The 27,538-nt window shown below is 56.8% G+C and overlaps 2 protein-coding genes across 3 annotated transcripts; one reads left to right on the forward strand and one right to left on the reverse strand.

The window, feature by feature from the left end:
- Window positions 1-1,937: 1,937 nt before the first annotated feature.
- LOC117645379 (exosome complex component RRP40-like) lies at window positions 1,938-3,018 on the forward strand. Its single transcript, XM_034385527.1, has 2 exons — window positions 1,938-2,399; window positions 2,519-3,018. The coding sequence occupies exons 1-2, from the start codon at window positions 2,040-2,042 to the stop codon at window positions 2,879-2,881; spliced, it is 723 nt and encodes a 240-aa protein (XP_034241418.1). The 5' UTR covers window positions 1,938-2,039; the 3' UTR covers window positions 2,882-3,018.
- LOC117645376 (lissencephaly-1 homolog) lies at window positions 3,008-27,453 on the reverse strand. 2 transcript variants are annotated; one of them, XM_034385522.1, is made up of 8 exons: window positions 27,215-27,453; window positions 11,970-12,082; window positions 5,354-5,811; window positions 5,077-5,254; window positions 4,649-4,784; window positions 4,403-4,558; window positions 4,127-4,322; window positions 3,008-4,051 (listed from the first exon to the last, which is right to left on the reverse strand). In XM_034385522.1, exons 2-8 carry the CDS (start codon window positions 12,005-12,007, stop codon window positions 3,978-3,980), a joined length of 1,236 nt encoding a protein of 411 aa, XP_034241413.1. In that variant the 5' UTR covers window positions 12,008-12,082; window positions 27,215-27,453; the 3' UTR covers window positions 3,008-3,977. The 2 variants fall into 2 exon arrangements, with proteins under 2 accessions (XP_034241413.1, XP_034241414.1); XM_034385523.1 differs by lacking the exon at window positions 27,215-27,453 and adding an exon at window positions 20,102-20,305.
- Between the last annotated feature and the right edge of the window lie 85 nt (window positions 27,454-27,538).

Genomic DNA, 27,538 nt, shown 5'->3' on the forward strand with positions numbered 1-27,538 from the left:
TCATCTAGTGACCAAATCACCGCTTTTGTTGTTGTTTTTACTGTTCATTGAGTGATCTCAGCTATTGTATAACTTTACATAGACATTCAAACTATAAAATATATTTATTAGTAAATGAGTATAACGTGTATGTTTCACATAAATATTGTAATAACTGTATTAAAATGTTTCTACTGTAAAGATCTATGAGTTATGAATATTGTATAAAGTAGAGAACAGTAAAAATTAACAAAGTATTATAAAAATGTTGAATTTATGAGGTATGTGTGAATGAATCTACTGGCAATATGAGGTAATTGTTGTTTTGTCTCCGCCTTAGAAATGATTACGTAGCCAAACAGTACGTCTGCTAGACACTCTTAAATTGTGCATAGGTGCTGCCTTTCTCTATGTGTTGACAGAATGAAACCTCTTCTATACGTACTTTGTGCACGAAAATTAGAGAATGTGTGGCAACATGTGTTGGTGGCTTTGATAGGCTCCCATTGCCACTAAATTCAACTGTGATTAAAATTGAAAGTCTGCTAACATTTTGCTTGGATGTCTAGTGAATTGTTTACTTCATTGCCATGTGCAAATTTTGTACTGCCTTCATGAAGCATATGGATGAAATACTCATTTAATTTGTTATGGATTGAAAAAGGTTTTCTTTATCAGGTCGGGTTGACTGTAAACATTGTTATTTATTTATCCTACTGCAGATTGTTGATTTGACTCTTGAATATTTTTAATTTAAGTCTTGTAGTAGGAAAATTTATCCTCGATAATGAAACGTATCATCAATGTGGCATTCCCTATTTAATTTATTGTTCTTTCATTTTGATCTGACGTAAGTGTTTTGTCGCATTACTACTGGTCTTTCCATTGTTGAGGCTCCTGCTCGGCAACAAAGAGTAAGGCTTCTTTCTGACTTATTGGGCCAAAATGCCTTCGAGAGAGTTCAATTTACAACTGTACCATGTCATTATTAGATCCAATGAAGGTTCCTTGTTTGTTTGTTTTTTTTTTTTTTTGTTTTTTTTTTATAAATTCTGTTGTTTTTTTTTCTTTCTTTGTTTTTTGCTTAAATGAATTTGTTACATGAATTAGAAATTAAGTAAGTAAAATAATAAACTTTAAAATTTTGTGATTTACTAGTAGTGTTAATAGAGTGAAGTAATATGACTTAGTGTGTTGTATAACACACATGGACATTTTTTACAAATGTAGACTTGTACATTGTACAAAACGATTCAGCGCTAATGTGAATAGTATGTGAAGCCATGTAATTTTTGTATGTATTGGGAAGGAAAAGAAATTCTTGTAGATATCCTTAATCTAATGTAACTACATATTTTTTGTAGATAAAACTGGTAAGCCTCTGTAATTATTTTTATTTTGTATTTATTTTTTATTTTGAGTGAAATAACTTAAAATGTGATCCTTTTTGAAGGGGTCTTACAATGTATATTGTTTCTATTACGCAGAAACTAAAAATGTTTTAAAACCTACTTTGCATTTATTTATTAAACCTTAACAAGCAATGAATTTAGGGGCCAGAGAAGATGGACGAATTGCGTGTTTGAGTGAGGCACAGCCGCAGACCTTGCAATGTCTAGAGTATTACTGGGCCCATCTCTCATTCCAAATACACATGAACATACTTCCATTGCAAAGCAGAAACCAGATCTAATTGACTCATACGAGCACAATTGCTGGGATCATGTGGACAGTTTCCTTCTGAAATCCGATCCTAGTAAAAGTTTCGGTAGAACATTCAGTTGGACACATGCACGAATAGTTCCAGGTTTTCGCCAGAAAAGGATTGTTTCGAGGCTGGATGGCCCTCCAAATGATCCTCAAGAGTCATTCAAACCTTCGCGCGCTCAATGCCCAATCTCAATCTAAATGCAGTTCCGGCGGTGGTGCCATCTACCGGCCGCGGTATGAAACATCACCAGCGCCTCACGGTGCGAATAGTGCCGTGTTTGTTTACTTCGTGCAGTGCAGACAGTCAGCCCACGATTTTGTTTGGTTAAGTCTTCAACCGCACATCGGAAATGATTCCCACAGAAAGCCCTTCGCTCCGAACAGGAGACACTGTGTTGCCCGGTGACGATGTCACGAGTGCTCTGCGAACTAACGATGCCCTCAAAGTGGTGCTGGGCCCAGGACTGCGGCGGGAGGGCGGGCAGGTGGTGGCCAGCAGGTCCGGGGTCCTAAGGATGCCCAAGAACAATGTGTTTGTTGTGGAAGCTTACCAGAAGCGGTACATCCCCGTCAAAGACGAGCATGTTGTGGGTGTGGTGACCAATGCAGGCAGCGACATTTTCAGGGTTGACATTGGTGCAAGTGTGTCGGCATCCTTGTCATATCTAGACTTCGAACATGCCACGAAGAAAAACCGACCCAACATCCAGGTTTGTTGGTTTCCCCATAATATTTTTTCAAAACCTCACTTCCCTCTTAAAGTTTTCAACCACACTATAATGAGCATGATCTCGTTAAATGGAAGAATCAATTAATTTTTGTTTTGCAGGTTGGAGACGTTGTATATGCCAAGCTTTCTACAGCAGGACGTGACATGGAACCAGAATTGGTCTGTGTTGATGCCCATGGTAAAGCCAACAAGTTAGGAAAATTAGAAGATGGTTTCCTTATCACTTGTAGTTTAAACCTAATCCGAAAACTCCTGTCTGTTAGCTGTCCCCTTTTAAAGGCCCTAGGTCAAAAGTGGCCTTATGAATGTGCTTTTGGTATGAATGGTAAAGTATGGATTAAGGCCAGGAGTACAAAAGAAACAATTGCTATTGCTAATGCCATATATGAGTCAGAACATATGGACAATGACCAAATAAAGCAAATGTGCATAAATCTAGGAGTCATTGTTGACTCTATATAATTGATGAAGTTTCTATCTGCACCCTCAGTTTTAATTTAACCCTTATAAGAGCTGTTTAAATTTGTTAAGTGGAGTCTGGTGTAGTGTATTTAGGGAAAATCTGTTCTAAATAAAACAAAACTGGACTAAGTACTGGAGAACTAAGCTTTATTTCACAAGTTCCGATTTTTTGTTTTGGTTTTCTTCATTCTGGGTATGGATTTAAACAAATCTGTCACTCATGCCACAAATGACACTCACAAAATTTGTATGTCTAAATGTATAAATTAGCCTCAATATCACTTTTCCTCAAGCAGATGCTGGGAAATAAAGGTGAAAAATGTTTGCAAAGCATAGAAGATACTGTAACAGCAAATTATATGGTTGCACATCATCTCAAAGCAGAGAACACATATCTGTTGAGAGACAAGGGGCAAACACTGCACATCAAACCCATTCAGTTTGACAACCATAATCTACATTTCTACCACAAGTGTGCAGGAAAAGAAAAAGGAGGCATGAAGTCATTGTTTATACTTTAAAACGATATCAAAGTACATAGCAATGGTTCCCATAATTTTTTAAACAATGGAACCTTTCGCTTCCATCAACTTTAAGAAAGCACATCAATTACTTAATTTACATTCCATACCATGTACATACAAGCCACAACTTTAGAATCATTATTTCACAAATACAGCATTTAATAATCATAATTTTGAGTCAACATTTTTAAGTGGATAGAGGTTGAAGTCATTATGTACATAATGCATTTTTCCAAGATTGAAACAAAAAATAATAAAAGATAGATCACTGGTTTGTTTTCTGTCCACGTGCCCATCAGTACCTATACATGCTGCTTAAGCAACATTCACACAAACATACTAAAACTCATACATACATTACATACATACTTACACACACACATCCATACACACTTGAACAGTTGTTGCACGTAGGCAGGGAGGAAAGGGGAGGGGGGACACAAAAGTAAACATATTATAAAATATCTGATGTATAAATTAGTTGAAACACAGATGGACTGCATGATAAGTAAATAATAATTACAACAAGATTGACATGGCAGGAAGCCTGCAGAGTTACTCGGAGATGGTCTTTAGCGGCATTCCCACACTTTTACTGTTTGGTCAACACTACCAGTTACCACATAGGGATGAGTTTTGTGGAAATCTGCGACAAAAAGAAATTATGAAATTCAAGAATATGAACCAGAGCAACATAAAAGACTAAGCACGTTCAACTTACCAACAGATGTGCAAAAATGTTGATGAGCATCAAGCTTTTTAGAGCAACGCTTGTTGCGGAGATCCCACACCCTCAGAGTCTTGTCATCTGATGCACTTACAAGGTACTTTCCACCAGGGTGGAATACTACTCCTCGCACCCAGTTATCATGCCCAAGCAGTGTGACAAGGCACATACCTGTGCTAACATCCCACAGCTGAGGAAACAAAATTTATTCATCAGTTTTATAAATTCTAAAAAGAGACAGACGTGACAAATGTACAAAATCCATCTTACCTTGATGGTTTTGTCTCGTGATCCAGAGACAAGGAACGGTCCCTGGTAGGCACCCTTCTTGTTGTCCGCACCCGCTGCCTCATTTATGGCCGAATGAGCAGACTCAGGTGCCCACGCAATACATTCCACTACATGGTCATGGTCTCTCAGTTCCACCTAAAACCAAACCGCAACATGACATCGACAAAATTTCAACAAGAACAAACTAATGTTGTAAAATCATTGAAAACTACAGCAATGGCTTACCTTACACTCCTTGGTTGCTACAACCCAAACTCTGACAGTTTGGTCATTCGAACAGGAGGCTAACAGGGAGCCGTCCTGGTAAACTCGCACAAGCCGCACCCATTCTCGGTGGCCTGTGAAAGTCTTCACGCAGTATCTGGAACAGAGATAATCATTCAACATGACGTACTTCTAAGAAAACAAACGACAAGGTCCCAACGATCCCCAATTGTTCAAAAGATCCCTTAAAAACTACCTTATTGATAAGGAGCTGTACCTAACAAGTGATCTCTGATTGTTCCCTTTTTGTACTTGTGTTTCCCTATTTATTCTCTCTGTACTTGTGTTTCAACACCTATTTATTCTCCTGTATATAACATGATGTTGTACATTACTGTTGCAAGTTGGTACAAATAAATTGATTTGATTTGATTTGAATAGACTCTTACCCATTTGCCACCTCCCACATTTTTATTGTCTTGTCTCTTGACGAAGACACTATAAAGTCCCCACCAGGCATGAAGGTGACACTGGATACATTGTGGTCGTGGCCATGCATTGTCTTCAGGCAGGCATACGACTGCTGGAAGTCCCACAGTTTGATGGACATGTCCGCACTGCACGACACTGTTCAGACAAAAAAAAATGAAACAAATCAATCACCCACAGACACATGGTTTGGCCTCCAGTGCAGGTCGCCCAGGGGCTTGCCCACGGGCTACTTACCCAGCAGCTTGCCCGTCTGGTCGAAGGCGATGTCCTGTACAGAGTCTGTGTGTCCCTTGAGCGTCCGCTCGTACTCGCCCGTCTCGAAGTCCCACACCTTGAGCGTGGCGTCCTCGCTGGCGGAGACCATGAGGCTGAACACGGGGTGGAAGATGACCTTGGTGACGGGGGAGCGGTGCCCGGTGAGGCAGTGCTTCTCGGGCGGCCTGGGGATCCACTCGGCGGGCGAGCGCTTCCCTCTGGTGGGGGCGCCTTCGATGAACTCCTTCTCGGCCTCCGACAGCTTCGACTCGAGCTCCATCACTTTCTTCTGGAGGCGGATGACCGACGTCCACTTCTTCTCCAGCAGGCCGCCGTACTTCCGCTCCACTTCGCCGGGCATGTCTGCATCCCGCTTGAAGGCCTCCAGCGCCTCCATGTAGCCATTGCTGCTCAGGTAGTCAGCCACCGCCTTGTTCCTGGAGACAGACAAACAGACGCACCTTAGATTTAGCTTCAGCACAGTGGAGTCCCCTCGGGGGGCCGAAAACGGGGTACAGCAGACACCCCAACGCTCGGCCTTCCCCTCTGGCATTTCCTGACATTTGGACGGCCCTCTCCATGGTGGCGACGCAGGGGGGAAGGAAAAGCAGAGGCGTGGGGAGGCGAACCCGGCACGTCGACTTCGCCCAGCAAGACGGAGCCTTCCCCACTGGAAGATGCTGCGGCAGCGGAGCGACCACGTCACCAACCTCAAGACCCGTCGCCAAATTAACAGTTCGTCTTCGTCACATGGTGCCTCGGCCTCGGCGCCGCCGGGCCGCCGCCGCGCAGTCTTCTAGTGGCGACCTCCAGCCCCTCCCCCTCCCCCTCGCCAAAAAGCACTTTGTCGCGCAAGGCGGCGCACAGTGGGCCAGAAGACCGGCGCAGGCGGCCAAAACTCTAGACGCGATTTGAGCTCCAGAGTCGCTAAAAGGGACTCGAACCGAGCGTGTGACCCCACCAATGAATTGCTCACCGAACGAGGGATCCATTGGTGGGGTCACACCTTCGGTTCGAGTCCCATTTAGCGACTCTGGAGCTCAAAACGCGTCTAGAGTTTTGTCCGCCTCCACCGGTCTTCTGGCCCACTGTGCGGCGCAAGGCCTGCCTCCTTGATACGCTCGCGCTTTGGCTCTGACGCAGTGGCGCGCACATCAGCATGAGCGGTCCGTGCCGACACTGGCACACTGTGGCTGTGACGTCCATTCCGAGTCGCCATCCATTTCAAGGCTCCAACACCACACAGGGTCACCGCCAAAGCGCCGAACTCCTCGCTCAGTGGCAGTATGTCGCATGGCGGGCCGACAAGAAGCACCGCGTAATGCCGCTGCATGCCCTGCCAGTGGCGTGGCAGTCCTGCCAGTGGCGCGCCGCGCGGTCCAAAGACAGCCTTCCTGAAGTCGATGACGCGCAGCCAGTCTGCCAATGGCAGCTTGTCGTCGCATCGACTCGCGAGTTATGCCCGCGAGGCACGCACAAGTACAGGCCACAAAGGCAGCCCAGGACCAAAACAACAACAACACAAACAAAGGCGGCGGGGGAACGACCGTACAGCAACGGCGGTTTTGTTGCTCTTGTTTTACATTTATGTTGTTGTTGTTTTTTTGTACGGTGCGGCGAGCCCAGACAAGTCCGGGACCGACCTGCACCACCAAGCCAGGCATTGGCTGCACTGGCTGCAGGCCGAACCGAACAGTGCTCTGTCGCTCTGTCTCTCTCGCGCCTGTACGCGAGACGCTCCGCGAGTGCGAGAGAGACAGAGCGAGCGACCGGCCCGCAGGCATCCAGTGCAGAGTGACCTTGCATTCCAAGACGCGTCTTGCGCGGAGCAGCCGCGAGCCAAGTCTAGAATGGGAAGAGCAGAGACAGCCAGTGGAGGAGTAAATGGAGAGTGAGGTGGAGAGTGAGGTGGAGAGTGAGGTGGGGAGTGAGGTGGGGAGTGAGGTGGGGAGTGAGGTGGGGAGTTAGGTGGGGAGTGAGGTGGGGAGTGAGGTGGGGAGTGAGGTGGGGAGTGAGGTGGGGATGAGGTGGGGAGTGAGGTGGGGAGTGAGGGGGGGAGTGAGTGGGGATGAGGTGGGAGTAGTGGGGAGTGAGGTGGGGAGTGGAAAGTGATGTGGAAGTGGAGAGTGATGTGGAAGTGGAGAGTGATGTGGGAAGTGAAGAGTGAGGTGGGGAGTGGACACGGTGCGACGGCTGATGCCGATATACGGGGCGCTGGTGGCCAGTGACACTCCGCGTCCATAATTCACGGTGAGGCCTGGGCTCTGGCCAATGGCCTGTACTTACGTCTGGCTGCGCGAGGATTACATGGTGCGGGGGGAGGGGGGGAGAGAAGGCTGGAGCTAGAATAGCGGTCAGGGACGCCATCGGGGCCATCGGGCCGCGCCAAGGACTCCAAAGGAAGCGGCCTAATCGACTAAGTAAATCCAGTCAGCCTGTCCGGCCGTCCGGCCCCTGGGGGTCCTCCGCCGCTAGATAACGCTCGGACGCACTTAGAGCGCGCTGGCCGGGGCTGGCTCCGAACCGCGGCCTCGTCGCGCCCTCTCTGTAGCACGCGTGCGCGCAGCGGCGGGTTGTCGGGGTGCGAGAGAGACAGACGGCACCAAAGCACCTGCTGGTGGCGCACGCGGAGAACCAAAGCACACAGCCAGGGGGAAAATGGAAAACAACAGGAAAAGGGCAACTTTTTCTCCAGGGCGTCCCGCGTGACGTTCCTAACTGGGTCCAGGAGTCCGGGACACGGACCGGGCCAACGGCGCCAACGGGGCGAGGGCGAGGCTGCGCCACGCTGCGACGCAAAAGGAGAGACGGCAGCCAAATTTGGCCGTTGATGAGAAAAGGCGGGGCACCGCGCTCACGCCCCCCTCCACCGGGCCGGGCCCCGGGCCGCCCCAAAACGCCGAAAAGGAAGCACACGGAGCCCGGCCGAGGTGCAAGCGACTGCGGAGCGTGCGAATCGAAAAACGGGGCATGCCGTGCACGCCGTGCACACAGCAACATGCTGGCGGAGACACCGCGCGGCGAGGCCACGCCACTGGGAAGGAAGGTGCAGGCCGCGTCCTCCCTCCCCCTCCTCCTCCCAGCCGGTGGCAGCAGCGAGCGGCTTTGGCAGTGTAGGGCGTAGCGGCGTAGCGGCGTAGCACGGGCGTGGGGACCTACGCTCCGAGCAGCGAGCGAGCGCCCCTATTTACGACTCCGGCAACACAAAATGCACTTTACACCCCAAGCCAGCTCGCACCGCCTTGCCGCCGCGCCGCCCCGCCCGGTCGGTACACTCTGCGCAAAAGGCAACACAAGGCGGTGCACGCTGCACAAGGGGCCAGAAGACCGGTGGAGGCGGCCAAAACTCTAGACGCGTTTTGAGCTCCAGAGTCGCTAAGCAGGACTCGAACCGAGCGTATGACCCCACCAATGGATTCCTCGTTCGGAGAGCAATCCATTGGTGGGGTCACACGTTCCATTCGAGTCCCATTTAGCGACGCAGGAGCGCAAAACGCGTGTAGAGTTTTGACCGCCTCCACCGGTCTTCTGGCCCACTGTGCGCTGCACGCGCTGCACGCACGGTCGCGGTGCGTTTTCCGCGCACGCCCTCTGGCCACACCACACTGGCGGATGCAGCGATAAACACAAACACCGCGCCATGCAAATTAGCTTAGTTGCGCCGCGCGCCGCGCGCTTTACGGGTTAGTACACCCGGCTAGACGGGCACGGTCCGACACACCGACCGGCCGACCCGCCCCCGCACTTCGCCGTCCGTCGTCCTCAAAAGGGAAAACGGCAAAGGTCAGCGCCGGGCCCATTCCGCGGGGGGAGCCCCGCTGTCTCTCTCTCACTCATGGGGCGAATGGGTGCGAGAGAGACCGACCGACGTGGAATCAGTCTACGTACGTCGGGCTGGGCCTAAACGGGTAAAAGCTCGCGGGCGGGCGGGCAGGCAGGCAGGCGGGCAGGCGGGCAGGCGGGAAGTCAGTCAGGCAGCCTCGACAGCGTGATTGGACGCACGCAACCACGCTCCACGCCGTGAGCAGCCAATTAAAAGCTCCCCCTCCGCCAGGCAGGGGTACATGTCCACCCCTATCGCGCTGCCGCCCCGCCGCGTGCCAGGCCGCCGGGGCATCAGGGCACGGCAACACGCCAACGGCAGGGCCACGGGGTAGGCAAGGCGACCGCCACAGCCCCCGGTGAGCGTTTACGTTCTCCGCACTCCACAGGGCAAACCCAGGCTGAGCCCAGGCGGCCAGCCCGAGCAGCCAGCCGCTCGAGGGGGCCACCACCCCCGTAATCCTGTGTACAAATTGGCTGGTAATCTCTGGTAATCCATGGCGTAATCACGTAATCCTTGACAAAATTCTGTCATTTTTCACCGTTTTTAGTCATTTTTCAACGTTTTTGAGCTATTTTTCAACGTTTTCGAACCAATTTTCGAAAATTTCACGCGTAACCCCCAGTAAATATCCCGTAATCCCGTAATCCCGTAATCCCGTAATCTTGTGTACGCCTGAAATGAGAGTGGTGGCCCCCTCGCAGCCGCTTATCGAGCAGAGCGTGCTGGCCGTGCAGGCCGGGCAGGCCGTGGCCGTGGCGCGGCGATAGGGGCCGCCAACTGGTTCAAGTTCGCGCATAAATGAATCCCAAGGCGGCGAGCGTCCTGCAAAACACGGGCCGGGGCCCGGCCGCCCTGCCCGCCAACACGGCGACGACCGCCACCACGGCCAGCACGGCGTCGACCGCCACCGCCTGGCCGACGACGAAAACACGCACGCACCGACGGCCACCGACGGCCGCCAACGGCGTGGTCCCGGCGCGGCTGGGCGGCTATCGACCGGGCGACCCTGGCCGCCAGACGCCACGTCACCCCGCCTCCATGCTCGCCCCGCAGCGCGACGCAGCGCCAGGCGACGACGACGCCGTCGACGCGGAGACGCCGCCGCCCCCATCCGGCCGGCGCCACGCCGCCACGCCCCGCAAGGCCGCGCGAGATACGGCACGCACTTTTGCCTCCAACAAGGCCGTGGGCGCGGACGGCACCGATGGCCGCGGCCTCGCTGATCGGCGCCAAGGGTAGCCCGGGCGCCGCATCGAACGGGCGCCGTGAGGGGCAAGGCCGGGGGCCAGGCCGCCGTGGGCGGGGACTGCCACCGCAGGGCCCACCGGGCCACCAACTTTTTTATGAGGAAGGTACGCGAGGCGGACCGACAGGCAGGCGGGCACCACACGTGCGCCAAGCGGCGGCACGAACCTACGGGCGGAAGGAAACTCCAGGAACGTAAAATCCTTCCTCTCCGCAGTGAGGCTGCGCGCTGCGGGCTGCGGGCCCCGGACCGAAACCAAGTTCCCACCCCTGGAGAGTCCTCTGAGAGTCTTCTCTCTCTCTCCCTCCGCGCCATACTGCCACACCCCGAGCACGTCCACCCGCTGACGTCAGTACCGAGTCCCAGCAGCGCACCCCCGCATGGGCCGCATCACGGCCACGGCGCGGCCCGGGCCTCTCCGGCAACGCCAAGGTCGTCGCGACCCTAGCAACCCGCCCCGCGCACCGCACACCGCGTCCACGTCCACGGGGGCGTGGCAGGGCTGCGTAAAAGGGACGCTAACAGAGTCTGAGGGGGCCCTGGAGGCTGCGCCAAGCTTCGGGACAAACAGCGCTCTCGCTGCTGTCTCCCTCGCACTCACGGGCCGCCCCGCATGCCCCGCATGGGAGCGAGAGAGACAGAGCGACGGGGTGCGGAACCACACTGCAGTGCAGGGGTAGCAGTGGCGCGGCACTCACCCCGATCCAGTTAGCCCAGCAGGTCCCGGTCGCGAAGCGACGTCCCCCGGCCTTGACCTATGCGTTGACGTCGGTCGCGAATAGAGACCGCCCTTCCCCCTCCACTCTCCGCTCCCAATTTACACTGCCGGCGGGCAGACAGACAGACAGACAGACAGACAGACAGACAGACAGACAGACAGACAGACACGCAGCGCCAGACGCACACACACGCTTCTTTCAGCAACAGAAACTTCTTTCCCTTTCCGATTTCCTGGTTGCGCCCGTCTCGTGCATCTGCCCAAGCATCTGCCGCAGCACGTATTCCCACTGTGCTGTCCGCCGGGCCCGGCAGCGTGGCGGCGCACAGTGGGCCAGAAGACCGGTGGAGGCGGCCAGAACTCTAGGCGCGTTTTGAGCTCCAGAGTCGCTGAACGGGACTCAAACCGAAAGTGTGACCCCACCAATGGATTTATCTTCGAACGAGGAAGCCATTGGTGGGGTCACACGGTCGGTTCGAGTCCCATTTAGCGACTCTGGAGCTCAAAACGCGTCTTTGGCCGCCTCCACCAGTCTTCTGGCCCACTGTGCGGCGTGACCCTGCTAGCGGAACGCCCGGCTGTCTGCGTGTGTGCATGTGCGCCATGGCACACACACACAAACACCTGTCCGGCGACCGCGAGCGACACCACGACAGCCGTCGTCGCCTGCACCTGCACTCGGCACCAGAGAAAGCGGCGGATAGGAAGCCACGGAATACGACTACCGCATTTCAAGTCAGAAAACCTCGACGCGCACAGTACAGTAGCGAATTCAAAGTAACACAACAACAAAAAAAATACTCACAGCTCCTCGCGCTGACGTTGTGACAACACCATTTTCATCGTGCGGGCAGCAGCGGGTCTCAAAGACTGCAGGACTGCAGCCGCAGCTGGTCAGCACACCGGGGGGCTCATCGGCTGCAACACACATTAACGTTACATTAAAACACCACTCACTATATACAGCGAAAATCTCTTGTTGCAGCCGCAAACGAGCCGGGATTCGAACCCGAGCCCGGCGACGTACGCGACACGCAGACAGACACCTGACCTGGAATCGCGGATCTGTGTCGCGGCTTGCAAACGAGGCCCCCGCCGCCCCGGCCGAGGCCCCGGCAGGGGACAGTAACACACATTTCCAGCCAACACGCTGACGCCGCGCGCCACACTTTCAGCGCCATAATTGCAAACCACAGACAGACAGACAGACAGACAGACAGACAGACAGCGAGGTGCAGTGGCCGACCGGCGTTGCATTGGCACAGTGCAGACGGCGACGCGTTCATCGACAAGCACTGCTATTAGTTTTGACTAGCAGGCCGGCAGCCTCAACAACTCATTTTCTCGCTCGTTTGCAGATTCTCGATTAACAGTTCAATTTTGTTTCTGTCGGGTCGGTGGAGCACGATCATGTGTGGTCTAGCCTCTAATGGAAATGGTAATGGAGCGCCCGGCAGGGTAGGCCGTGCCGCCGAGCACTCCTGCGCGGCGGGCCTGCCTACCTGCAGCCTGGCAGGTGCCGAGGCAGGCCGTGCCGTCGAACGCGCCTGCGCCGCGGGCCTGCCTACCCCGCACGCCGCAGGCGCTCCGCCAAACACTGCTTTCGTAGCCCAGTCTGTCTCTCTCGCACTCATGGGTCGCTCCGCCAGAAGAGCGACGGAGTACTGTAGGGCGTGGGTGAGTGCAGTGCACAGTGGGCCAAAAGACCGCTGGAGCTACCAAAATTCTACACGCGTTTTGAGCTCCAGAGTCGCTAAATGAGACTCGAACCTAACGTGTGATCCCACCAATGGATTGCTCTCCGAACGAGGATTACATTGGTGGGGTCACACGTTCAGTTCGAGGCCTGTTCAGTGACTCTGGAGCTCAAAACGCGTCCAGAGTTTTGTCCGCCTCCACCGGTCTTCTGGCCCACTGTGCAGTGCACAGTGCACCGCGGGGAAGCGAGCCACCCACTCAGTGCCAAGGGCAGTCTGCAGCGGCAAAGCATGAAAGCATCCCAACACCGAGGGACTCAAACAACAAATGCTGCCGGCGACTAAACGCCTCGCAGCGGCCACCACACTGGGGCAGCCGCCACACTGCAGTGGCGTGGCGTGGCGAGGCACGGCCACGCGAACCGACTCATATTTCCCCTTCCGGCCATGCGAGTGGGCCGGCACGGCGGCACGGCGGCACACCTATTCCAACACCGACACGTCATGCGCGGAGAGAGAGAGGGGGGAGGCGATTCAGGGACGAAACCGGCGCCAAACGCCACGCCGCGACGCGTTCGCGTGACGAGGAGAGGCGCCAGCTGCCACAGAGAGAGAGAGAGAGGGAAGAGGCCTAAAAGGGGAAGAAAGGTGTGAAGGGAAGGCCCAGACGCAGCGCATTGGACCGCAGTGGCCGAGGAGGCGATCCTGGGGGTCCTGGAGGGGTCCAGGGAGTCGGATGCGGGGCGGGGCGGGGCGGGGCGGGGCGGGGCGGGGCGGGGCGGGGTGGGGCGGGGCGGCTCGTTTCGCATTCAGGCGGTGTCGCATAGGAAAGGCACTCCAGCTCCAGCTGCCGTGCCCGCACTGCCGCTCGGCGCCTCGGCGTTGGCAACCAGAAAAGCAGGCGAAAAACGGCAACGCCGAGTCCCGACGAGGGCTCCAAAGTGGCCGCGGGTCCAGGACGACGGCCTCCCTCCACCCGCAGCGCAGCCTGGCGCAGCCCAAGCTGTGCATCAGGATCAACGGAGACTTCAAAGCCAAGCGGGTCCCGTTCCGGCATTGTACAATCAACGCCTTTTATCGGGAATCTCCAATTTACCCGAAGAAAGGCCTCGTCAGGCGCGAGGCGCGGGCGCAGCACAGTGGGCCAGAAGACCGGTGGGGGCGGCCAAAACTCTAGACGCGTTTTGAGCTCCAGAGTCGCTAAACAGGCCTCGAATCGAACGTGTGACCCCACCAATCGATTCCTCGTTCGGAGAGCAATCCATTGGTGGGGTCACACGTTCGGTTCTAGTCTCATTTAGCGACTCTGGAGCTCAAAACGCGTCTAGAATTTTGGCCGCCTTCACCGGTCTTCTGGTCCACTGTGGGACGCAGCGCAGAGCAACGAACGACTCGACTTGTCTCAGCACTCAGCGCGCTGCAGCGGTCCGTCAAGCAGGATGCCTATCAGGGGGCCTACACAGGGCGGGCAGGGCGGCGCGGGGCGTCCAAACAACAATACTGTAACAACAAGGACGACATGACAGGCTTTATGGAGCTATCATGCGGCCCACGCCAACTTCCTGGATCGATGCCCGGCGGGATAACTCCACTCCAGTCACGTTGGCCAACCCATACTTCACCCATTTTTTCGCTCGCTCCGCGTTCCACTTTTTTCAAAACTCCCGACTACACGTGATTTCGTCCGCATTTTTCGCAGTGACAAACCGATTGTTATTTAAAGGGGACATAACGTCGACTCATCGATATTAAATCCGCCCGGAGGAGCGAGTGGGCAGAGCCGCCAGCGACGCGGATTAAACGACGCGAGGGCGCGGCGCACACGACGGAGCACACGACGGACGCGGGTTCGAGCCCCGCTGCCGGCGGCGCCTTTTCGGCCCGCCTCCGCCACTTGTAATTGTTGCCGGCTGGCATTTCGAATGAGGCCTGCACTGCAGAGGCTGTCATGAGGAAATGCACCGGCTGGGCTGGAGGGCTGGAAAAGGCTTCGCTGGGAGGCACGCCGCTCTACGTGGCCCCGCTAATAACCAGGCCGGCTTTCGTGTACACACTCGCTCAAAAGTACGCACATTATACGGTAATGAGCTAAGCGTTGCCGCCCGTGCTGCGCCACAAACTCGAGTGGATTTAACAAGCACACTTCTTTTTCTACGTGACGTAACAATGCCGCTGGAGAAAAAAAAAAATTTCGACTGTGAGTGTACTTGCAGTGCCGCGCAATCAGGCGTGCTAATCGCAGGTCGCGACGACAATGATGCGGGTCTGTGGGTTCAAGGAGGTGGACGCCTACGAACAGTGGATTTGCCAGAAGACCCGTGGAGACGGACTAAACTCTAGACACGTTTTGAGCTCCAGAGTCGCTACACAGGCCTCGAACTGAGCGTGTGACCCCACCAATGGAATCCTCGTTCGGAGAGCAATCCATTGGTGGGGTCACACGTTCGGTTCGAGTTCCATTTAGCGACTCTGGAGCTCAAAACACGTCCAGAGTTTTGCCCGCCTCCACCGGTCTTCTGGCAAATCCACTGTGCTGCGCCTTAGCCCACGACCCTGCAACAGCGCGTCCCTACACGATAAACCACCAAATACCAAAGCCAGGCGAGAGTGACGCCCCCATTGTCCGGGTCGTTGAAGGGCACTTGCCCAGCCGGGGCGGGGGAGGGGGAGGGGGGTGTCGAACCACGTCATGCACCGCCGGGGCTTCGGCACCTAAGGCTTCATTTAATGGCCGCCCTCGTAAAGCAACACTGTAAAAATAAAGAACACCTCCCAGTCTAAAAACACAAAATAATAATTTTTTAAACCAAAAATGCCACGTTTATTTTCGACGGATGACGCTCATCTCTGGCAGCGACTTCGGCAAACACTTTCCCTCCCTCCGTACAATTAAAAGGCGCCTCGACAGTCGTTCTGAAGCGGCGGCGCGGCGGCGGAGGGCGAGGCGAGGCCTCAGGTGGGTGAGGCAGGCTGACATAACCGGCAAGAGCACAACAAACACCCGAGCCCGCCAGACAGCCATTGGCATTACGGTTCGCGGCTACGCCAGGCTACGCCAGGCTACGCGGCTGCGGCCCCATAGCTCACGAACCTAGACCCGTCCAGGCCCGCCCAACTCTTTCTTCAGCCAAAACAAACGCACCCAAGTCTGCGGGCCCCGGCCGAACCGCAGAAGAGCCATACTGTCTCTCTCGCACCCCCGTGGCACCTGCGAAACGCCCCACGAGAGCGAGAGGGACCGACAGAGCAGCAACCTGCCGCATAGCGGGGCGCAGCGGCAAACCGCAGGCAAAACATTCGCAGCCCAGCAGACGACAGCGCAGACCAATGATGAACCCTCCACTGTGATGAAGGGGGCGGGCGCACCGTGGGCCAGAACACCGTTGGAGGTGGACAATGTCCCGGACGCGTTTTGAGCTCAGAGTCGCTAAATGGGACTCGAGCCGATCGTGTGACCTCACCAATGGATTGCTTTCTGAACGAGGAATCCATTGATGGGGTCACACGATCAGTTTGAGGCCATTTAAGCGACTATGGAGATCAAAACGCGTCCGGGATTCTGGCCGCCCCCACCGGTCTTCTGGCCCACTGTGGGGCGGGGATTCAAGGACGAGCGTTACGTGATTGGTGCATTGTGTCGTCATCGGCCTATCGGGGTGCCGGGCCCATCCCAGACCAGACCTTCAGTCGGCCGAAGGAAAGGTGACAGCAACACTTCGCAGCAACCGTTTGGCGGTGCTTTCCCCACGACACCCTCGCTATTTCAAGTCTCTGGCCGCTTGGCAGTGTAGCGCTCGGGGCGCGGCCCAGAGAGGCCCGCGGCATGCAGGAGCAGTCCGTCACGAACTTCGACTTCACCTTCCGACCTTTGTCGAGCTTGGCGGGGCTCGGCGGCTTCCATTGTAGCCGCGCTTGCTCCGGCAGGAAGCGTGTGCAATGTGGACCACTTTCGTTGCACAATCAGTGTCGAACGGGGAAGGGAAAGGCGAGCCGATTGGAAAACCGATTCAAAAACGCAAATATCCAGACCGCGGGGCACGGCGATAAAACCGGGCGGCGGCGGGGATTCGAACCCGCGTCTCACTCGCCGATATCGGGCCGCTGCAATCAGGGCCTGCAGGGCAGGCCGGCCGGCCTATAGTGGGCCGGAGGCGGACAAAACTCTAGACGCGTTTTGAGCTCCAGAGTCGCTAAATGAGACTCGAACCGAACGTGTGACCCCACCAATGGATTGCTCTCCGAACGAGGAGTCCATTGGTGGGGTCACACGTTCGGTTCGAGTCCCGTTTAGCGACTCTGGAGCTCAAAACGCGTCTAGAGTTTTGGCCGCCTCCACCGGTCTTCTGGCCCACTGTGCGGCCAGCCGATATTGACACGCACCTCGCCTTCGAGGTATCGAGACGGGCTTCGAGATATCGACGCGGACAGCGAGGCGCGCGACGGCCGCAAAAAAAAGAGGCGTGTTCGCGGTTTCATAAGTAGACAACCCGGTGTCTTTTTTTCCCCCTCGACATTTCTCCCTTTCCGCGGCGGTTCCATTTCTCTCTCGCCTCGCCGCGAGCCTCGCCGCCAGCGCGCGCGCAGTGCAACCTGCTCGACCACAAGCTCGTCGTTGAGGCGGTTTGTCCGTGATCACTCACGCCGGCGACGGTGAAGGTTCGGTCGTTCGGTCATCGCGGCACGGTGCCGGCACGGCGACGAGGCTTCAGGAACAAGCAGAGTGGATCGCGGAGCCGGCGCGGGAAAAAAAATGGAGCCGCGGGCAGCGAGCAGATGCAATGATTGTTGAATAAGACGCCCTCGCGGTCGGGCTGGGCCGAGGGCTGGGCGCGGCAGACCGAACTCGCCCCGTCTCTCTCGCACTCACGGCGCGTCCCGGAAGGGTGCGAGAGAGACAGAGCGACTCGCCGCAGAGGGCCTGCTCTCTCACGACCAGCTTGTGCTCGGCGGCGCCTCGACAAACTTTTTCCCCGCCCCGCCCCGCACGACCGGCACGCAGTCACGACGGATTCGGTTCCACGCCGCCAGACGGCCAAATTTCCACATTATTTGGGAGGCTGTCTAATAAAACGACGACGACGCGGCGACCAGTTCAACGTCCCGCTGACCACCAGGGTGGGGGCCTCGGGAAAAGCTCGCTGGGAAAAAGCGGCGCCCGCTTCCGACTGCGGGGCCGGCGGGCCTGGCCCACTCCACTCTAGGCGACGTGTCAGACGAGCCGGACGTGGGGGAACCAACGGGACGGGTTCGCCAACCGAAAAAGCGGTGCGCAAAGCCCGTTGTAATTACAGCAGCTTCACCGAGCTGCACCGCGACCCCTCGGGGCTTCGGCCCTCTGGCCCTCCGCGCCGTTGCCCCACACAGACGATTCAATCGCACCTCCATGACGCGTGCATCGTAAAACGCGCTTACGACCCAGTGTTCGAACCCGGGCCCCGCGGCGCGCCGCGTCATCGCTATGCAGCCACTTGACAGCGTGCCATCAGCGCCCGCTCGCGCCTGCCCCGTCATCGCGGGCCACTCACTGGCACGGGTTCGAGTCCCGGCCGTGTTCTTGTTTTTCTTTTCTCGCCCGGCCGGTGCGGCCGGTGGTGCCCCAGCTGGCAAAGGCGGCGCCGGGCTAAGCAGGCGGGGCGGGGCGGGGCGGGGCGGGGCGGCGCGGGGCGGGGCGGCGCACCGGTTCATTACATCAGACCAGTTCCCACGCCGCGGACGGCCGGGCGCGGCCCGGAGGGGAGAGGGAGAGGCAGAGGCCGCACAGGAGACAACACCCACCCACGCAGCCAGGTCACACTAGCACCTTATCTCCACGCCGTTATCAGCGTCAAGCCGATTGGGGTTTTCATTTTCGAGTGGCGTGCGCGGCGGCAAATTCGAGCCATAAATTCGTCATTCGGTGCGCATCCTTGGATTACTCACGCCGTCTCGCTCCGTGCGGCGTTCCGCGGCGGTGCGAGAGAGAGAGACAAGACACGCCACTTTCCAGACGAGAACTAATGCGACCTGGTCGTCCCCGTGCACGGCGTGTACGGCCAATAGCGCCCACGCCGTGTCCGCGCCGCCAGCGCCGCCACGCGAGCCTAATGCCAACTTAAGCAGGCTTAGAGCAAGAACGGGCTCCCTTAACAACGGCGAGGGAGGGGGGGGGGGGGGGAGGTTGGAAGGTGAGTCGTCAGTGCAGAGCCACTAAAGCACTAAAACTGCACGACGCGGGCCGCCGGCAGTGCGCTGACGTCGTCCTCACGACTATCAGTCACAAAACAAAGACGCGTCGTTCGCTCTTCAATTTCCTTCTGCCCGCTTATGGTGTGTACCCGCGTACACACGTCCCCCCCCCCCTTTTTCTACACACACACACAGTGTACGTGCCAGGTACGTCCGTCACCTGAGAATGTCTGCGCCGTCCGCCGACGTCCGCCCCCGCGCGGCGGCCTTGCAGTGTGGTCCCCGTGAACGTGAAGCCATAGCCGAGTGCCTTGCATCTGCCCGGCAGGCCCGGCAGGCCGACAGGTGCTAATGGCGTCGCCAGCGTCGCGCGTGTGCAAGTATTACGTCACGTCAAAGTGAAAAGCATCCGTATTGACACACACGCACGCAGTGGCGTGGTGCAGGTCGACGAACCACCACCACACTGCAGCTGTGACTACTACACAGACCGGACCAACAACGGCCTGCGGGGCTGCCTGTCTAGACGTCCCGAATGGACCAGCAGCATCCCAACCAAACCGGGGGAGAGCAAAAGCTCGCATTCTCTGCATCGTTTTTGTGCGTCGCGCCGTTGGGCATCTCAATGCATGACCCACTGCGGCCCGGCCGAGTGCCCCGCCGAGGGCCCCGCCGAGGGCCCCGCCGAGGGCCCGGCTCCCCAGACGGCCCCTCTCGCATCGCGCGCACACACACGGCGAGCCCTGAGAGGCCCTGAGAGGCCCTGCGGGGGCCCCTTGGTCCGCATCATTTGCGTACAATAACAAAGAGGAAGCGTGCGCCGTTCGTTATAATAACGGGTCACTAGAGCAAATACCACACCGCAAAAACAAAAAGAGACACTGCCGCCACTCTCCTTCGCGCGAGATAGAAGGGCTTATCATCGTCAGCCAGAGATTCGCGAAGCACTTTGCTCAGGTGAGACAGTGCGTGAGTGATAAGGACACAGTCAGCGCACAGGCGAGACAGACAGTGTGATGAGGAATCCAGGGTCCACTCCACCGTCAGGCAATGAATGCACTGACACGTCTAATACCTTCGGCTGCTGCTGGGCTGCGGAGCAGCGGAGAGGCGTCACATATTCCTTGCAAAACACACACACACACACACACTTTGTCAACACACCCTCACACACGACTGGCGCCAAGCGCGCGAACCCCGCGTCGGCACAACGAAGCGGACTAACGGAACGGAACGGAGCGGACCGGGTCGAAACAGTTCGCCTCGCGGTGGAGCCGAGTCGGCGACTGGCACGGCCCCACGGCGGCGCGGCGGCGCGGCCCAGAGCGCCCGCACCGCGCCACGCCGCGCCACGCCACGGCGGATGGCCGACGAGAGCGAATAAGCGAGAGGGCCGGGCTGGCAAGTCTGGATGACTCACCGGTGTGGAGGAGAGAGAGAGGGAGAGAGAGGAGAAAAAGAAGGGGGAGGGGCTACCAGCTGGCCTGGCCAATTCATGATAAGGCACGCGGGCGGGGCGGCGGGGCACGGAGCGACATTCTTCGCGTTTGGTTTCGTCCAGAGTCACCTCCCTCACCTACCTCTCCACGCTGGAGCGGGGACGACCCCGGGAACACCGCCAGCCTAGGGTGTCTGTATCCCTCAGACGGGGCAGCTCCACTTTAAAATTTCATTTTCTAGCTTTGTTACCCTGAGCCCGTAACGTGGAAAGGTTTCAGACGGTCACATGTCCGCAACGGGCCAGCCTGTTGATCCACCAGTGCGAGAGGGACGGAGGGCAGTCCGAAACGCGGCCCACGCCCTCATTATCGATTATTACCATGCATCACCGATAAAATGGCGCGGTCATAAAGCATCGGGGAACGCAAACAACATCGCGAGCAACACATCACGGGGACGTGGGCGGTGCAGGGCCGGCGGAGAAAGGCACGCACACTGTAACAAGCCGCAGGGCCGCAGGGCCGCGAGGGCCCAAGGCGGATTCCGCACAGTGCTCTCTCTCTCTCTCGCACTCTCACGGGACGCCCCACGAGTGCGAGAGAGACAGTCCAGTCCGCCTGCAGGGCGTGCGACAAGAGTCACGACTCGTTACGGCGATTGCGATCCAGTTCCAACGCTCTCTCTCCCACACACACACAAACGCACACACCTACACCGCGACGCGCACACTCATTCATTCCAAAACCGTCCTTTCCAATTCCGCCTCGGGATTTGTGGCCGTCGTGGGCAGGCCGAGTCCGAAGAGTGTCTCTCTGTTTCTCTCGCACTGGCGGGCCGTGCCTTCCGCGTGCGAGTGCACGGTGCACCGAGGGCGAAACGGCCAAAACTCTAGACGCGTTTTGAGCTCCAGAGTCGCTAAATGGGACTCGAACCGAACGTGTGACCCCACCAATGGATTGCTCTCCGAACGAGGAATCCATCGGTGGGGTCACACCCTCGGTTCCAGTCCCATTCAGCGACTCTGCAGCTCAAAACGCGTCCAGAGTTTTGGCCGCCCGCGCCGGTCTTCTGGCCCACCGTGGGACGGCGCGTGCCACGTGATGGTCGCGGCGGGTCGGCGACCCAGGCAGGCCATGGCAGGCCAGCCGCACAGGTGGACACACGAGGTGTCCGCACACCACTCGCTCTCCTTGGGCATTTTTACGGCGCATCCGGCGCGAGCAGCACGCAGTGCCACGCGGTGCACTGTCCGTCTGCCCGCCAGCCCCGCCAGATGGTCGCACGGCCGCGCGTGTGTGCGTGAGCGTGCGCGGCGTGTATACGCAGAAGCGTGCGTATGGATACTACCGACAAAACAATGGGCTCGTCGTCACTACTTCGCGCGCAGAGAGAGAGAGACGCCCCATTATTTAAAACAGAGTGCCGTCGTGGGGTATTGACAGCGCTTCGTCGGTTTTCGCCACTGATAGAGTGGTGGTGTAGTACGCATGTGTGGAGGGGCACGTGCGTGCGTGAGTGTGCGCGCATCTCCGGAACACGTTTCGCAGCGTGTGTGTGTGAGTGTCTGTGCGTGTGTGTGTGTGTGTGTGTGTGTGTGTGTGTGTGTGTGTTGTGTGTGTGTGAGTGTGTGTGTGTGTGTGAGTGTTGTGTGTGTGTGTGTGTGTCTGTGTGACTGTGTGCGTGTGCTGCCTCATCACCTCCTTGCGGAAGACGCCGTCATCGGGATAGACCCCCCGCGCGGCGTCTACCCGCAAGTCCAGCCAGTCCGTCCAGCGAGACAGAGTGACCGGCAGCAGCACTCGCTGCAACAGCCGGCAACAGGAAGGTCCACGGCAGCTACTACTGATTTTTTCAAGCCACTGCCTCTCGAAAGAAGCAGCCGCCGCCTGCGCGGAAGCCGAGCCATACGTCGCGCGAAGAAAGTGGAAACGCGTTTCGAGACCCGTCGCACCCCAACGGCGAGTCCCATGGGTGCGAGAGAGACAGAGCGACGAAGCGACTCTTCTCGGCAGTGGCCTCCACTCAACCTAGAGCAGTGCAGACGAGGGACAGAGAGGGACAGGCAGGGCAAAAGAGAGAGAGAGGTTAGACCGGCTTGTCGCCGAGCTAGACAGACAGCTGCGCTAATACAGACGTTAGCACGCTGCAGCTTCCTAGAGGCGACTGCCGCCAGCGAGGCAATCTGCGCTGCACATTGCGAACCACCGCGCGCGCAAAACAAAAACAGAAAAAGCCTCCACGCGTGGCGACGGCGGGACTCGAACCCGCGCCGCGCCGGGTAAGATACCGATCCGAGTCGGCCAGACGAGTCGGCCCGGACGTTTCACTCCCCGTGAGTCGGCGAATCCCTTCTTGCAATTTCCTTTGACGATTTACGACCGCCACTCATCTTTTTCGTTTGAGGCGAGGAGGAGGGGGAAAGAGAGAGAGAGAGAGAGGGAGAGAGAGACGGAGGGAAAAACGACAACAATGGGGAGAGCGAGCGGTTGGGCCAGTGTGTCGGTCCAGCACCTACTGCACCGAGGGCCAGGGCGGCCAGAGCAGGGCACCACCCCACTGCAGAACCTGGAGGACCTGGAGGACCTGGAGGACCTGGAGGACCTGGAGGACCTGGAGCTCGGCGACAGAGAAAGCGCTTCGCAGCTTCGCACACCCAATGCAGCACCTTCCTGGCCTCCGACACCTGCACGCCCTGCACGGCGAACCCGCAAAGCAGCGCCACAGCGAAAGTGCAGCCATCTCGCTCGCACACCAGAGAGGAAGATTGATAACCTCGGTCTGCCGGGCCGGGCGATCACGTTGTGTCACACACGAGAATAACGAACACACTGTAAGACGAGAACGCCAGACGCGTTTTGAGCTCCAGAGCCGCTAACCAGGACTCGAACCGAACGTGTGACCCCATCAATGGATTGCTCTCCGAACGAGGAGTCCATTGGTGGGGTCACACGTTCGGTTCGAGTCCCTTTTAGCGACTCTGGAGCTCAAAACGCGTCCGAGATTTTGCCCGCCAGGTCCACTGTGCGAAGGAGACCGCTGTGCAGCAGGATCTCTGTGTCCAGGCCGTCCAGGCCAGCGCGGTGCCGGTCTGCCGCGGTGTGCCGGTCCAGGGCGCTGTACCGCTAGTCGTATCGCCTGACCCGCAAGACCCGAGAGGTGCACAGTCGCAAATTGGATGCAGTGTGCTGGCCGCGCTGGCGGGGCTGGCCTCTGGGATTGCGGGATTGCGCCTCCACTTGTCCACCGGCAGGAATGCCGTCGTAGAGTCAGACACGGCCAGAGAAATCGAGGCGAGGGGATCGGGAACGAGTAGGGATCCTCGGGGATACCATGACCAGGCCCCGACCGCAGGGCACGCCACTGCAGGGCACGCCACTGCAGGGCACGCCACTGCAGGGCACGCCACTGCAGGGCACGCCACTGCAGGGCACGCCACTGCAGGGCACGCCACTGCAGGGCACGCCACTGCAGGGCACGCCACTGCAGGGCACGCCACTGCAGGGCACGCCACTGCAGGGCACGCCACTGCAGGGCAAGGGCCGCGCGCCAGCAACTCATTTACATTGTGCACACGCATCCGAAGAAAAACGCTTTCCGCGCCGCTTTCTGCTTTGTTTACATTTCGGCACGATTGGCCGGTATCGCTCGGAGTTACGGCCCACCATTGCGAAACGGCCAAAATAAATCACAATCGAAATACACGGCCAAACCCTACACCCCACCGGGCCGCGGTGGCAGCGGAGGAAAATAATTACAACGCCCAGCGACGTCCGTGGCCTTGCCGGCCTTTGACCCGCGAGGGCCGCGAGCCGAGCCGGCATTCAATAATCGAGCTCCATTACACTCGCTCCGCAACACGGGTCGAGCAGACACTCCGAGGGATCGAGATGATCTCCCCCCCCCCCCCCTCGACAAAGCAGAGCAGCGAAAGTGATTGGGGCGTTGCAACATTCCGCGACGCGGCGCCACTGTAAGGAGGAGCAGCGCGGTGCACTGTCAAAACCCGCTGTCACTTTAAACCGTCAATGTCACCTCCATCACTCATCAATGCGGACAATGCCTCCAAAAATTGATGACATTGTCATTTTGCATCAGAGCTCCTTGCCGTCAAGTGCCAACCAAAATGCCCAGCGTGCCATCCAGCCGCCCCGTTCGCGTCATACTAGTGCTGCTGCACCGCGCGGTTGACCGCTCAATCGCTGTCCCGCCTCGCGAGCCCCGCGAGTGCGAGAGAGACGGGGATAGACGGGCGGGGAAAGCGGAGGCATCGCATCGGGGAGGCATCGGCGTGCCCAGCACGGCCAACGCACGCACGCACGCGATCCCAATGAGGTAACGCAGCAACAACAACCTCACAAAAATAAACACAATTTTTTTAAAAAAATTGCATTTTTTTTTAAGTCATGACATAAAAGAGGAAGGACTGGAAACGAGGCGACGACAGCGAAAATGTGGAAAACTGGAGGTGAACTAGGGGATTGGTGCCGGACGACAGTCGGTGCACTTCCCCGTCTTGAAACTGCCGCCCCTCGGCCGGCCGGCCGGCCTTGTATCGATCCAAACCACCCCCAAGCCCCGCCCCGCCCCGCCCCGCCACGCGACGTCAGGGGCATGTCATGAATTAGTATGGGAGTTCGATATCAGTCCGCCTGCCAGCGAGGCGAGCTGTGCTGCGCTGTGCTGTGCTGCTTGACGGCCGCCTGACCTAGGCCAACGGGGGCAGGGGAGCCAAGAGGCTGCAAAGCACTGCCTGGGAAAGCGCAAACCCGCCCCCAATCAAACGGAAATAAAAAGCTACAGGTTACGCGCGGACTTTCGCTCCGAGAAGTCAAGTCGCATACGTCACCGGCCTAACTCGTTGCCGCATAAAACAGAGTCCCCGCGGAGCCGCGGAGCCTGCCTGCCGGTCCGTGCACTATCCACGTGACGCCGTCATCGCGGACCGCGACGGGCGGCGACAGCGCGGCCAGCGCGGCCAGCGCGGCCAGGACAGTCCCTTCCAAAAATACCCCCGCTCAAAACACCGCCATGCTGCAGGCCGACCTGCGGGCCGCCCCAGCCCAGCCCCCCGGCCCCGCAGGGGGATCGACCCACGCCCCCGCGCCCCCACTGCAGCGACTGCAGCGACTGCAGCGGGCCGGCCGACTTGTTTACCCGAGGTGATGCACTCGGAGCCCTTAGGAAGGTCCACCCGAAAAAGAAAAAAGAAACATTGCCACTGGCGGGAGGGAGGATTCGAACCCGCGCCCACCGTTCCCGCCCGGGGTTTGCCCCCGGGACTCTCTGCTGGGTACATCAACAGCACCCAGGTGCGACAATTACCCCCCGCGTATGGCGCACCGAGGCCACGCCAGGGGCGGATCCAGTGGCACTAGCAGCGACAGGTCGCGAGACGAAAACGCTCCAAAGAGTAAACGCTTCTCCCCAGAGTCCCCCGAGTCCCCAGAGCAGGTGGCCGTCCTCCCGGGAAGCCTCTCTACGCCCTTCGGGTCCCACAGGAGCCCCTTTCGGCCGGGCACGCCACGCCACGCCACGCCACGCCACGCCACGCCACGGCAGGTGTGTCTGTGCGCGCCAGTCACCGGCCCCTGAGAACATCCAGACACCCGAAAGAGGAAGGAGCAGCAAGCAGGAGGGGAGGGGGGAGGACTGGTTGTCACAGCCTCTCAGTACACCGTTAGGAAACAGTTCAACAGACCATTCGGGTCTGGCAGCTTCAATAAAGTGTAGTGGCCGGGGCCGCCACATCATGGCATTCAATATCTACAATTTCCGTACCAGCCACGCAGCTGTCTAGCGACAGCTTTGTAGTAACCAGTACAAATGTCACACCATTCATTCGAATTCTTTTCTCTAAAGAACTGGAGTTTTCCTTTCTTTAGAATGGGTGGCTTCAAGTATGCTTTGGCAGGAAAAAAGCGCAAAAAGCTAGTCAGTGTTACGCAGTTGAAACCGCAACTTGGAACAAACCCTGTTAATCATCTAATAATTCAGACCTCTACAGTAAGTCCAATCTTTGTCAGTGACTTTGGCAGCCTCTTTAGAAATGTAATCAAATCAGAAGAAAATACTATGAAGAAAAATTAACTTTGGGTGAAGAGCATTCGAGTCCAAAACAAAATAAGAGCATCTTACAAAACATTGAAAATATACAAGAAATACTAACAATAAACTGTGCCAGTCAATTGCAGGCAGAAAATTGTTTTCCGCTACGGATTAGGTGCATCATTCAGAGTTAGAACTGTCGGCAACATGACAATACAGAGAGGTTAAAGTGAATTTAAACAAGCTTTAACAACACATGGAAATTGGAAAATAAACAAGAAAATCAATGTTATCATTCGTCTGACGAAAAAACAAATTTTTCGAGCTGTCCATTGAATGGAGTGGCATTCCCATTCAATGACATAAAATATGAAAGGAACCAGAGACTTGTCTGGCCTGTTCGAACGAGTACAGCTGTTCGGAGACAACCCGACTGTCGTCAGCAGGGTGCTGACAAGCAGCCTAGTCGCCTCATGGCTACCCGGGCAACCGAACCACATTGGGTGAATATATTTCAAAATACAGCTGGATCTAGTCTCGTAATATTAATATACGTCGACGGTGTACAGCCATTTTGGTTTCCTCCCCATTCGACTGTCTAGAATACGCTGTCAAAGTCACTCTGACGTCAATGGTCCAGAAAAACGGCATTTATGCGACGACGGGGGCCAATCAAAGTCATCGATGTGGTCAAAACACTTACCGAAGCGATTGAAAATATCCAAAAGTGTTCAAGATATCACACACACTAACAGACACAACTTTCGACAGACGTTCGTTGAGGCAAACTGAATCAACTGAAGCGTTGCAGCAGTGGTAGGGTACGTTCCATTACGCACGCTTCCCACAGGCGCTTAAAAACTGAGCGCCCTGTGACCAGCATGTGATTTCTAGGGACAGCAAAACAAAATCATCTTTTCCGACGACCCAACTGGTCTTCTGAAATCGATTCTCTTGCATTCAATCAGAAAGTGAGTTTACGATGAATGAAATGACTGAAATCTTGCCTTGGCTGAAGTCACGTGAC

The sequence above is a fragment of the Thrips palmi genome, unplaced genomic scaffold (genome assembly GCF_012932325.1).
Source record: "Thrips palmi isolate BJ-2018 unplaced genomic scaffold, TpBJ-2018v1 HiC_scaffold_18, whole genome shotgun sequence".
Lineage (NCBI taxonomy): Eukaryota > Metazoa > Arthropoda > Insecta > Thysanoptera > Thripidae > Thrips > Thrips palmi.

Excerpts from the sequence above, each read along its gene's own strand:
- LOC117645379 (XM_034385527.1), top strand. The coding sequence starts at position 2,040 with ATGATTCCCACAGAAAGCCCTTCGCTCCGAACAGGAGACACTGTGTTG. Across the intron at positions 2,400-2,518 it reads AAAACCGACCCAACATCCAG|GTTGGAGACGTTGTATATGC; the intron begins GTTTGTTGGTTT and ends TTTGTTTTGCAG.
- LOC117645376 (XM_034385522.1), bottom strand. The coding sequence starts at position 12,007 with ATGAAAATGGTGTTGTCACAACGTCAGCGCGAGGAGCT. Across the intron at positions 4,559-4,648 it reads TAGCAACCAAGGAGTGTAAG|GTGGAACTGAGAGACCATGA; the intron begins GTAAGCCATTGC and ends GTTTGGTTTTAG. Across the intron at positions 4,052-4,126 it reads ACATTTTTGCACATCTGTTG|ATTTCCACAAAACTCATCCC; the intron begins GTAAGTTGAACG and ends TTTTTGTCGCAG.